This window comes from Trichechus manatus, unplaced genomic scaffold, assembly GCF_000243295.1.
Source record: "Trichechus manatus latirostris isolate Lorelei unplaced genomic scaffold, TriManLat1.0 scaffold00172, whole genome shotgun sequence".
Classification (NCBI taxonomy): domain Eukaryota; kingdom Metazoa; phylum Chordata; class Mammalia; order Sirenia; family Trichechidae; genus Trichechus; species Trichechus manatus.
In genome coordinates, this window is record NW_004444108.1 from 65,550 (window position 1) to 78,913 (window position 13,364).

The 13,364-nt window shown below is 39.6% G+C and overlaps 1 protein-coding gene across 3 annotated transcripts in view; it reads right to left on the reverse strand.

Moving 5' to 3' along the window:
• Window positions 1-10,834: 10,834 nt before the first annotated feature.
• GCLC (glutamate-cysteine ligase catalytic subunit) overlaps window positions 10,835-13,364 on the reverse strand; it is a 54,674-nt gene continuing 52,144 nt past the window's right edge. For 2 of the 3 annotated variants that reach the window (XM_004386815.2, XM_023741110.1), the window contains exon 15: window positions 10,835-12,637. In XM_004386815.2, coding sequence (XP_004386872.1) covers window positions 12,426-12,637 — 212 coding nt within the window. In that variant the 3' untranslated portion in view covers window positions 10,835-12,425. The remainder of the gene's footprint in view (window positions 12,638-13,364) is intronic. The other variant, XM_004386814.2, reaches the window with a different exon arrangement.

The following is a 13,364-nucleotide window of genomic DNA, read 5'->3' on the forward strand; positions in this document are numbered from 1 at the left end:
GTTTTTTGTTTTTTTAAAGTCCCGACCAGGAACCTTGAGGACCTTGGCCAGATCATCCTTCTCTTTTTCATGTAGTCCCCAGGCAGGGGTTCATGAGGCCATATGTGGTCAAGAAAAATATGTGACATTTCTGTATGCCTGTTGTCACCTGGTTTACAACCTCTGGAGCAAATCAGGAAAAGAGAAGTGGACTATTTATTCGCAAATGCTGGGTTTCAAGGGGACAGAGGAAATGGGAAAAACATCTGTGGATAGGGCTATTGTGTTTGCTGCTGGAAGGCTACCAAAGCCAGTTGTTAAATGGGTAGGCAGCAACAAGTAGGTGCTTTGTTTTTTCCCCACAGGAAGTTGTTTTCTCCATTTTGCAAGTTTGTTGAATTTCTTTTGTCTCTGAGGGCAATAACGTGGATGCTTGAGACTTTTTTTTTCCTTCAGTGTTCTAATTTTGCATTTTACATAACTCCAGAACTCACTAAAGGCTCATTTGTTGAGAAGTGCATTGCTGGCAGGTTAGTTCCTTAACTTTGAAAGGCTACATGTACATGGATTAGTCTTATACTGCCACCATAAGGGGGCTGCCGGAATTCCAAGGTGCTTTTGGTTAAAATGGTTTGTTACCAAATTTAAAGAGTTTCAGAATGGAAAGTGAGCAAGTTGAAAGAAAAAATTATAATGAAACAATCCACCTCCTAAAGGGAAGGGGGAAGGGAGGGGGAATTGTTTAGGAAACACTGAGTTTCTGTTTATGGTGACGGGAAATTTGACAACAGATGTTGGCAATGATTGCACAACATGACTGATGTAATTTGTGTCACTGAATTGTACACGTGAAAAATGTTGAATTGGCAGATGTTTTGTTATCTGTATTTTTATAATAATAAAAAGATCTCCTGGAGGGCATAAAGGGATAGACAAGTAAGTCAGACTTAGGTAAATGTGGGTTTGAAGCTTGCTTCCACTCACCACTATTGGTGAGTCCTTAGATCAGGCATTTTAATTTTCTAAGCCACAAATGTAAAAGATGGATGTGATACCATCTCATAGGGCTTTTGTGTTAACTAAAGGCCATAGTAAGTGTCAATCTTTAGCACTTGGTAAGCACTCAATAAATGATTGGTGTTATTACCTCAAATTGGCCATGACTGAAATTGTCAAGGAATCCTCCTGCAGGAAGAGATGAAGAAAGGTGGGGGACATCAGTAACCCAAATAAAACCAAACTCCCAAAATCTGGCCTGGAGTGGATGTTCAATAAGCACTTAAAGGGGTGACATCACTAGAGATGGTTCCAGCTGCCAAATTAGGGGTGGAAACCATTCTTTTCAATCAATCATTTTAGAGTCAGAGAATCCTAAAAACAGAATTCTCATGTGGTAAGGCTTCTAGACATATACTCCAACCTCTTTTTGCTTGTGGGGCAACTGAGTGGTTGAATCACTTCTCAAGGTTAAAGTGTGAATTGGTAGCAGGTGGGGACCAGAACCCAAAACTTTTCACCAACAATCCAGTGCCCTTTATGTAAAATTGAAATATCACTCAAGTTTGCAAAATCAGGACTACCTTAAATTTTAAAAAAAGATGATTTGGGCAAGTTACTTAACCTGACGATACCTCTGTTTCCTTGTCTGCAAAATGGCAATGATAATAATATTTCTACTTCATAGGGTTGTAGTAAAGATTGAATGAGATGCTACATGTAAAGCCCTTAGAATAGTGTAGTAAATGTTAACTTGTATTATCATCTGACTGCAGAGTTCATTTCTTACAACTAAACTGTCTCTTGGATGTGACCAAAGGACTTTTGCCATCGCTAAAACCATTGGTTTTCTAACTCTGTCTCCTCATAATAATACACTCTTTAATGGTGGGTTATATTTGTTACCTCTTTACCTGGTACCTGGCACAATTAGTATTTTTTTCTTTTTTGATTAATTTTTTTTGCGATAACTGTAGATTTACATACAGTTGTAAAAAAAATAATACAGAGAGATCCTATGTACCCTTTACCCAGTTTTCCCCCCAGTGGTAACATCTTACAGAGCTGTAATACAACATCACAACCAGAATAGTGATATTGATGCAATCCAGAGATTTTATTTAGATCCCTCAGTTTTATTTGTACTCATTTGTGTACGTGAGTGTGTTTAGCTCTGTACAATTTTATCACTTATGTAGGTTCGTGGATCCACCACCCCAGTCAAGATACAGAATAGTTTGTCATTATCACAAGGATTCCCTTGTATTGGCCTTTTATAACTAACACTCCCCTCTTTCCTGCACCTGCTTCCCCAATCACTACCCCTTGGCAACCACTAAACTGTTCTCCATTTCTATAATTTTCTTTTCAAAAATATTATATAAATAGAATCATACAGTATGGAACCTTTTGGTACCGGCTTCTTTCACTCAGCATAATTCATTGGATTGGAGATTCATCCAGATTGATGCTTATATTAATAGTACATTCTTTCTGATTGCTGAATAGCATTCCATGATGTAAATGTATCACCCTTTATATGGCCATTCACCCACTGAAGGACATCTGAGTTGTTTCAAGTTTTTGGCTATTTACAAAGAAAACGGCCATGAAGATTCATGTACAGGTTTTTGGGGGTAAACACAAGTTTTAATTTCTCTGGGATAGATGCCCAGGAGTGCAAATGCTGCATCAAATGGTAATTACATGTTTAATTTTATAGGAAACTGTCAAATTCTTTTCCAGAACGACTGCACCGTTTTACATTCTCACAAGCAATGTATGAGTGATCTAGTTTCTCTGCATCCTCTCCAATATTTGGTGTTATCACTAGATATTTTTTAAAAAGTGTTATTTCCTTTAGTATTTTTTGCTACACCCCTGGGATACTTCTCTCTAACACCCTGAGTCTTACTAGCACTTAATCAAGGAACCCCAAATGGATAGCAAGTTTAATTATTCCTAACTGGCAATATAAAGGCTGCATCTTGGATTACCTTGTCAGACAGAATGGTTTTATCATACACAAGAATTGATGATTTTCTCTAAATAGATGACCAGACTGTTATGTTAATAGATTATGCTTGTATTTGAGTGATAAATGTGTTATGTTATCTAGTTACCACTGACATACAGTCATAATCTGTTAGTCAGTTGGCATCCAATTTGCAAATGTGATGTATTACCTACATACAATATCAGTTTTTAAAAGTCAAGTGTTTTTAAAAAGTGTAATGTTAGTACAATGTCAGTAGGTCTGACAGAGACATAATAAAAACTCCATCTACAACAGACATTCGTCAGCATTTCACGATTTACAGAGTACTTTTTCCAAGCATGTCATGCACACATGTATACACACACATATACATCTTATGTGTTATCTCAGCCATGGTCACTTCTAATGAGTTTATGTTTCCTTTTGGTTAAGTGTTCTTCTGCTTTATTTTTTTATCATTTTCTTTCAGCGTTGACCATTTTCTTATGATACCATCACTGTCATTTTATTTCATCATTTTTCTTCTTGCTATGACAAAACTTCTTTTCTGATTTGTTTGTTCGGGAGACAGTCTTGTTGGTTGAGTAAATCATATACTATAAGAGAAGCAGAACACAACAACACAGTATGGTAAATTGAAAGAACTGGTCTGACTTCATGACCTTAGAAAGTAGAAAGAAGTATTCTATGGCTCTGTCCCTGCTAATAGTGACCAAGGGTGGCAGCAGTCTCCACTCCTGTGCCCACTCTGCCTCCTTGTCCCTTCACCCAGCTTCCGCCAACACAGAAACCTTACATAGACACAGTATAATGTCAAAAACCAAGAAATTGACAGTTGACATTGGTAAATTACTGTTAAGTGAACTATAGAACTTATTTCATTTTTTAAAAAAACTTGCATTCGTTTATGTGTGTGCACATGAGTGTGTGTATGTTTTTATGCTTTTATCCTGTGAATATTCACGTAACCGCCACCACTATCCATCACCATGAAAGAACTCCCAAATGCTACCTCTTTGTATTTGCACCCATCCCCCTTAAGGCCTCTCTCCTGACCCTTCATTCCCATTCCCTGCAGCCACTTATCGGTTCTCTGTCTCTAATCCGCTGCCATCGAGTTGATTCCAACTCATAGCGACCGTATATAATTTTGTCATTTCAAGAACGTTATATAAATGCAATCATACAGTCTGGACTCTTTTGCTGTTGGCTCTTTTCATTAAGCATAATACTCTTGAGGTCCATCCAGTTTGTTGCATGTATCAATACGTCATTTTGAGATTTTTAACATTCCACTGTCAGTAACTGATAGATATCCATATGGAAAAAAGTCAAACCTTGACTCATACCTTACACTATCATCAATAATTAATTTGAGATGGATTACAAACCAGAGCGTAAAAGCTAAAAATGTAATGCTCTTATAGAACAGGAGAATATCTTTATGACCTTGGGGCTGGTAAAAACTTCTTAGAATGCAAAAGGTACTAACCATGGAAGAAAACATTGATAAGTCAGACTTCATCAAAATTAAAAGCTTCTGCTCACAAGAGCTACCTTTAAGAAGAAAGGCAAACTACGAACTAGGAGAAAGTATTACATATATTTTATATATATATCAGCAAAGGACTTGTATCCAGAATATATAAAGAACTTTTAAAATTAGTAATAAAAAGGCCAAAAACTCAATAAAAAAAAATGGCCAAAAGACACAAACCAGTATTTTACAGAAGAGGTTATATGAATGGCCAATAAGGACATGAAAAGATGCTCAGCATTATTAATTATTAGCACAATGTAAGTTACAATCACTGAGATACCATCTCACATCACTAGAATGGCTAAAATTAAGACTGACAATACCATCTGTTGATGAGTATGTTGAGCAACTTGACCTTTCTACCATGTTCCTGACATCATTCTAGACGCTGGGGATACAGCAGTGACCAAATAGACAAGTTCTAGGTGTCATGGAGCTTATATTCTAGCAAGAGGAACAGACAATTAACAAATAAGCAAATATTTGTGTATGTCAGGTGGTGATTAGTGCTAAGAAGAAAGATAAAACCTACTATGGGGATAGTGATAGATGGAGTGGTCAGGGGCAGGTCTCTCTGATGAGGTAACACCTGAGCAGAGATCTCACATGAGATGAAGGTGGGAGCCATGTGGACGTCTGAGGGAAGAGCATTCCAGGCATATGAACATGAGTGCAAATGCCCTGAAGAAGGAGGATGCCTGCTGTGATGGAGGCATGGCTGGAGAAGAGTAAGCCAGGGAGAGAGAGGCGATGAGAGCAGAGGCATAGCCGGGACCAGATCGTGTGAACCTTATAGGTTTTTGCTTTTAAGTGAGACAACAAGTCACTGAAGGATTTTGAGCAGGAGAGTTACAGGATCACCTTGGCAAATGCGTAGGGAATGTCCCCTATGCGTGTGGGGATGGGGACAAGAGTATTGTTGTTGTTAGATGCCGTCAAGTCAGTTCTGACGCATAGCGACCCTATGTACAACGGAAGGAAACACTGCCCAGTCCCGAGCCATCCTCACAATCATTGCTATGTTTGAGCCCAGTGTTGCAGCCACTGTGTCAACCCATCTCGTTGAGGGTCTTCCTCTTTTTAGCTCACCCTGTACTCTACCAAGCATGGTATCTTTCTCCAGGGACTGGTCCCTCCTGATAACATGTCCAAAGTACATGCATGAGACCAAGTCTCGCCATCCCTGCTTCTAAGGAGCATTCTGGCTGTACTTCTTCCAAGACAGATTTGTTTGTTCTTCTGGCAGTCCATGACATATTCAATATTCTTCTACAACACCATAATTCAAAGGCATCAAGACAAGAGTGGAAAGGGACAAGCGTGGAAGCAGAAATACTAGCTGGGAGGCTGTGACAAAAGATCCAGGAGAAAGATGGTCATAATTGAGATCACTGTGGTGGCAGAGGAAGGGGTGAGCAGGATTCTGGATTTATTTTTAAAGTAGAGCCAACAAGAGCTGATGGATTAAATGTGGGATGTTGAGATACAGAGGAGTGAAAGAAGGCTTCTGGTTGTTCTGAGCAACTGGAATTACTGAGATGGAATAGACTGAAGGAGAAGCAAGTTTGAGGAGGCCTTTGGGAATTCAGTTTTGGACATGTTAAGTTTGAATTGCTTATTAGACTTGAAAGTGGAGATACCGAGTCTGGCATTCAGGACGAAGGAGGCTGGTGGTCTCCATCTGGGAGCTGTCAGTGACTTGGATAACAAAAGATCCTCTAAATCTCTATCTCTAGACTGGCTTTTTATCCCAAGTGCCAGCCTTATAGCCACTTGCCTACTAGTTATCTCAACTTGAATGCCCACAGGCACCTTAAACTCATTAGGCCCCTGTCTTAGTCATCTAGTGCTGCTCTAACAGAAGTACAAGTGGATGGTTTTAACGAAGAGAAGTTTATTTCCTCACAGTCAAAGTAGGCTAAAAGTCCAAATTCAGGGTGTCAACTCCAGGGGAAGGCTTTTACTCTCTGTCGGCCTTTTCTTCGGTGTTCTCCCGGACTAGGAGCTTCTCTGCGCAGGGACCCCGGTCCAGAGGACGTGCTCTGCTCTCGGCACTGCTTTCTTGATGGTAAGAGGTCCCCGTCTCTCTGCTCACTTCTGTCTTTTATATCGCAAGACATTGCCTCAGGATACAATCCAATCTTGTAGACTGAGTCCTGCCTTACTAACACAACTGCCGCCTATCCTCCCCCATTAACATCATAGAGGCAGGATTTACAACATATAGGAAAACCACACAATTCTGGGAATCATGGCCCAGCCGAACTGATACACACGTTTTTGGGGGGACATAATTAAATCCATGATAGCCCCCAACTCAACCATACAAATTCTCCAATTTATTTTTCATATCTGGAAATGGTATGAACAAGAAATCTGGGGTGATTTTTGTCTCCTAGCTCTCTTTCCATAATCCTATTTCCATTTTAAAATGACTATAAATAAAACAGACTTCAATATGGAATTTTAATTTACAGTAAATTTGCTGAGAGTGTCTCTGTGAATCTGGGGAATCTATGGAAACCAGTAAAGCTCAGTAAAAAGGCAACTATAGAATAGACCACGAGAGGGCATCACTTTCAGAGGAAAAAGATTTTACTGTGGAAAACCTGAAGAAATGTTAACACTGGAACAGACCTGAGATATTGAGATTTTTATCCCCTTATTTTGCAAATGAGACAACTGGGATCCAGAGGGAGCAAATAACTTGCCAGCATTACACAAATACTAGCAATAGAATCAGAACGAGAACCTGGTCTCCCGACTTGTATAGAGTACATCATGATTCTTCATGAAATCAGAGACAGACCAGACTTTCATATGGACTTTTGGCTCTTTTCCACTGTTTGTATGCAGCTACTGTGTTGTATGCCTGGACTTGCTGGAGCTGCTGCAAGGTGAGAGTGGGCAAAGAGGGTGGTGGCGGGGAGAGTGAGTGTGCTCATGGAGAAAGCCTGTCTGAGAGTGAAACCACTATGGTAGAAAGCATAGGTCGAGATGGAGAGACCAGGGTCTGAGGGTATCATTTGAGCCCCACATTATGCTGTGCTTGAAGCTAGTACCACCACTTGGACATTTCAGTTACTCAAGCCAGTATATTTCCATTTTATTTAAAGCCAGTTTGTATTGGGTTTTCTGTCACTTGCAACCAAGAGTCCTGAATATGCCAAGCTTCTTACTTTTGCAAGATGGCCAACAGTATTCAAAACATGATGGTTTTAGTTTGGAAAAAAATTAGGCAATTAATCAGGCTGGGTTTAGAAGGTGATAACTAAGGACTGAAAACCATGAGTAACTTCTCAAGTTTCATTTTTTTCTCAGAAATTTTAGTTCCTAAGTTATTGGTATAATTGTTTTTTTCACTGCTGAGTTCTCCGTTTCATTTTTTATTTTATTGCCTTTAAGGTGAATCCATTGCATTCTCGAAAGGGTAAATCATTTCAAAGGAGATTGTTAAGAAAATATTATCATATTGGTAGAAAATAAATGCAGGTTGTGTAACATTTAATACAATAGTGTCCTCTGATTCTCTAGGGGCAGAGCAGGGAGTAAAAAAATACTTTGCGTACATTCAACAGTTTATGTACTTTGCCTTTATGTGGCATCATCTCGTTTTGAACCCATAGCAACTCTGCAAAGTGTTCTCACATCTATAATACAGATGAACTAGAGATGCAGAGGTTGTCTCTTGTCCAAAGTCACCCAACTAGTATATGTAAGCACTAGGATCTGAATTCATGTATGCTTTTGCTTTTATGCTAGAAGTATTTGTATTCCCTCAGAACCCAGTCCTGATAAATTTCCTAGGAACTTCAGAAAACTTTTGATTGAGATGTTAGCTTTTAACCTGTTTTCATTAGGATGATGGTTGAACAACATGGTGAACGTAATTAATGTCACTAAACTGTACATTTCAAGATTGTTGAAATGGCAAATGTTTTATCACATGTATTTTTACCACAATAAAAAAAAGGGAAAAAAATGTCATGATGAAAGCATAATGTATTGAAAGGATATAAAAAATAGTTATCCAGCCCAGCTACGTAGCTCTCTACGCTAGCATTTGCTCAGAAGTTTTTTTCCTCTTCCCTTCCAAATCTTTGCTGCTTTTCCTGCTTGAGGTATAGCATACACCAAATGTGTAAAGTGCATTCATCTTAAGTGTACAGCTCAGTGATTCTTCAAACGTTTCTATCCATGAATCATTATGCAGATGAAGACATACAACATGTCTAGCACCCCAGAAGTTTCCTTTGCCTCTTCCCAGTCAGTTATCTATCCCAACCCAGGAGTAACCGCTAGTGGGACTTCAATGGCTTAGTTTTGTCTGTTCTTGAACTTATTAATGGAATTGTCCCTTTTTTTCCCATTGCTGTCAATTCCAACGCATGGCAACTCCGTGTGTTAGAGTAGGAGTGCTCCATAGGGTTTTTTGTGGCCGTACTCTTTACAGGAGCAGATCACCAGGTCTTTCTTACACAGTGCTACCGGGTGGGTTCAAATCACCAACTTTTTTGGTTAGTAGTAGAGTGCAAGCCACTTGTGCCACCCAGGGGCCAATGGAATTGTACAGCATGCGTTTTTGTATCTGGCTTCTTTCACTCAACATGACATTTGTAGATACATCCTATTGTGAGCTGCTTTATTTTTCCCATTGCAGTGTTGTAGTCCATTGCTCACTCTTAATGCATTTTTCATATACTTAGCTTTGTAAAGTTTCATAGACTGAGTGAAAAGGGGCCTTCGGGATTATCCAGCCTAATGGAGCCTCCATTTTACCAAGAAAATACAATGCCCAAGGAGGGTCTTTCCCAGCCAAGGTGGCCCACCAGGGTCCCCTCACTGCCAGCCCAGGCCTCACCGATCACCATCTAACTTACTTTTCTAAGTATCACTTGGCACACGTTTCCAGAAGTGTTTATAGGGAATATTAAATATTTACACAATAGTGGAGAGGAGAAAGCAGCTGGTAGAAATCAGTGGCTTATCTTCAGGGAAAGTGGGGGAGCTGTAACCTAGATGGAAAGCTCATTAGTTTCAGGCCATTTCTAACAAGCAGGACCTGTGAAAACCTTGCAGCTAAGCAACATATTTAGACTTGGAAAGGGCCCTTTATCTCTGAGTACTCTGAAAGGCCCTGGCATCACAGACATGGCCTAATACAGCCACATCCTGGGTTTCTGTGTATTCTCTTGGTTGATTTCATGTCGGGTGGTAGTTTAGAAGGGAGAGGCCAAGGCAAGCTCCCTGCATTCTGAATGGAAAGGCTCCAGCAGCCTGAGATGAGCCCTGCAGGAGACCTCTTACTGATCCAGAGACTTCACGGGCAGGAAACTAGACTTTGGGATAGAAGCGGGTTAAGCGTCAGCCAGGCATAGTGGTTAAGAGCTACGACTGCTAACCAAAAGATCGGCAGTTCAAATCCACTAGGCGCTCCTTGGAAACGCTATGGGGCAGCTCTACTGTGTCCTGTAGGGTCGCTGTGAGTTGGAATTGACTCGATGGCAACCAGTCTGGTTTTTTGGTTTAGTGGTGTCCTAAGTGAGGGCCTGAGAGCCTGGGCTTGGCCACAGTTATTCCGAGGAGGATGCCTTTTCTGCTTATTTCAATGTTTATAGTTCTGCTCTAAAAACTCAAGAATTCTCAGCTGTGTTTAGATGGTAAAGCTCATGGAAGTTGTGGTGCTTACTTTCTCCGCCATGGGGAAGGTGCCCTTAATCTGGTTTTTAGTAAGACTATGCAAACACATCACATTAGCATTAAGAGTAAGTGTAGTCTGAGACTTAAAGTTGATCTATAACTGAGGGACAGGGTGATCTAAATCCTTGTTCCTAAAAGTGGTCCACAAACCAGAAGCATCTGTATCACCTGGGAGCTTGTCAGAAATGCCAACCTCAGGCCCGAGTCAGAATGTACACTTTAGTAAGACCCCCAAGGGATTCATATGCAGAGGGCAGTTTGAAAAGCACTGCCCTCAGATCATTCAGATAAAGAAGTAAGAGCTCTGAGAAAAATGGACTGACTGGGTGAGGAATAGTTTTACATGAAGAGAATGTGCATGTGTGTGTGTAGAACAGGGATCAAAAGACCTGGTTTGAAACCAGCTCCCTGCAGGATTTGCTGATTCTCTGTCTCCAGCTTAGACTGGAGTGTGCACACGGCACCCGTGTGACTCCACTGTCACCATGCCACGCTGACCCGGCCCAGCAAGAGTGTGGAGTAAATGAATTCACTTCCAGTGGCACATGGCCATTTCAGCCACACTTCACAAACCACCGACCGCCCCCACTCCCCAGGTGTTGTTGATAACTACTAAGAGATGAGGGTGTCTTCACATTAGTATGCCTCTTTCTAAAAATGCCTGAAGGTCACAATGACAGAAATCCTTTCATGGAATATCTGGGCTAATAAAAAAAAACAAAAAACCAAACAAATCCCAAACAAAACAAAAACCCCAATACCATTCCTAAATCCTTTTAGTTGTAGAATTCATACACATTCAAGAGATTTCACAATGCTAAATTCCATTCTTTTATTTCTTCATACCACATTTTAGTTTATCTGTTTTTTTACAACCTGATTTATACAAGCAAACTGCAAATGAAAAACAGGCATTCTTTAATCCTCCAAAATGCATCTATGAAATATAGCACAAACCCTAGAATTTAAACATAAACAGGTTTACCTGAAGCAGCTTTATTGCAATCTCTTAAAATTAGCATTATAGTTTAAATATTTATGCCTGTAAAAGTCTGCATAATCTACAATACATTGTTATTTCAGAAGCAGTTGAGTTTTAACTAATTGGGACCAAAGAAAAAAAAAAGACCTCGACACAAAGTTATGACAACAATTATTTGGAACTTATTTACAATTAAACATTTAGGGTCCTGATTCGGAAAACTTAGTGCATTTCATGATTTATTTATGAGTTTTACAGAGAAGTAAGCAGTATACAGAATACCCCCCAGGTAAAATTCGAAGTTAATGGCTTTTAGAAGAAAGTCTGTCAATATGCTTACTGGAAACTGAGGAAAAAGTAACAAAACTTCAGCAACTGCATTTATTTTGCAAATTTAAGTATACAGCAGCAATCAGAATAAACGGGCCACAACAGAAGAGCTGATGTCTTTTTTTTGACATACTTTTGGTATGTACAGCAAGAAAAAAAGATTCTTTTCAATAATCAATACATGTGAATTCAACTCCTACAGAGTTGTCTTTAGACCTAATGCCTGAATCAGCAAATTTAAACAAAAAGACAGAGGAAAGTATCTTTTATAACAACCATCAGTTCACTGGGTTTTATTTAGTGGTAAAAGCTTGGGGCAGGGTGACCAAGTGGCTAGCTATTCCCACTGTAGAAAGAAACATCATAGATAAGGTGGTAGAAATCCAAGATTATCCTTGAAGCACTTTAATGGATTCAAGTGATTTTATGTACATAACAAAAAAGATGACTTAAAGAAAAATTAAATGAGAAACTTTTTAAAGTGAAGTGGTAAATTTCAGTGAATCAGGTCCCAGGTAGGTTTTTAGAAGAACAAAAATTTACAGTAAACATTTAAGCTCTGGAATGCCAGTACAGTACAGTGACCAGTGCATTTACAAAACTGCTTAGACAGCAGTTCCTTCAGGGTAAGATTTAAAAAATGTACAAGCCAGTTCACAATGCTTTTAGATACAATGTTATTAAAATACATTGTTAATCATAAAAATACTTTACTATGTACATGTATACTGTATAAACTCTAGATTTACCTACTGAAGGAAGCCTCTAAATCAGTTTCCAGCCCACTGTCCCAGGACAGTGCAGTGCTATTATTTGGTCTTCATACTGCACACCATGGGCTGAGGGAGAGTCATGGTACTGGCACAACATAGTAAGGTATTTTTCTCTCTGCAGAATGTCTAGTTGGAAGAGTCAGTTTTACTTCTGCTATATTTTACTTTCCTAAATGAAGATCCAAGTAACTCTGGGCACTCACATAATTCATTTGCAATTTGGTTACACTTCAAAATAAGGCTATAGTTTATTTTATCAGTTATGACACTGTCTTGCTTGTAGTCAGGATGGTTTGTGATAAATTCCCTCATCCATCTGGCAACTGTCATTAGTTCTCCTGGGGAAAGAAAAAAAAAAATTTAGGACCACGTAAGTTAACAAAAGTTTGTTTGTTTTAAATAAGTTGACATTTAGTGGCCAGCATAAACACAATTCCAAACAAAAATCAGTATGACCTTTTAGTGTAGCCACATGGCAGGGTTTGAGAACGAGTCTTCCACAGTATTTAAAGAATTCTTCCTGGGGAAGAATGTCAGGCTGCAGGCAGGCAATTAGAACATGTACACCCAGTTGCTATGATACCTGGGGTTAGATGCTACCACACGCTGACACTGCCAGCTCTTAAGAGGCAGGAGCTGGCACATGTGTACAAGAGCACACGCACTCCCATTTGGCCAGAGCTCTAATGCAGACGACATAAGCTGGTGTGGTGAGACTGCCTCAGAGGGCTGTAGGGTCCTGAGTTCCAGAGTGATCTTGATCAAGCAGGTGGACAGAATACAGAAGGGAAGTTAAGAGTGAATAAAGAGGGAAACTGGCAAATACACCATTTGGAACGTGATGGGTCTACAGTTATCCTTTGTGACTCCAGGAAGTTTAACAAGCATCAAGTGAAATACAGATGCCATTATCATTACAATTATTTTCATTAACAGCGAACAGTTACCCTGTGCATGTACTGTGTTAGATGCTATGTCATCTCAAAACTCACAAAGAAAGGGGATTTTTATTTAGTTCGTTCACTGTGTGAGGAAGGGAGACTAAAGAACAGAACATCTTAGGTC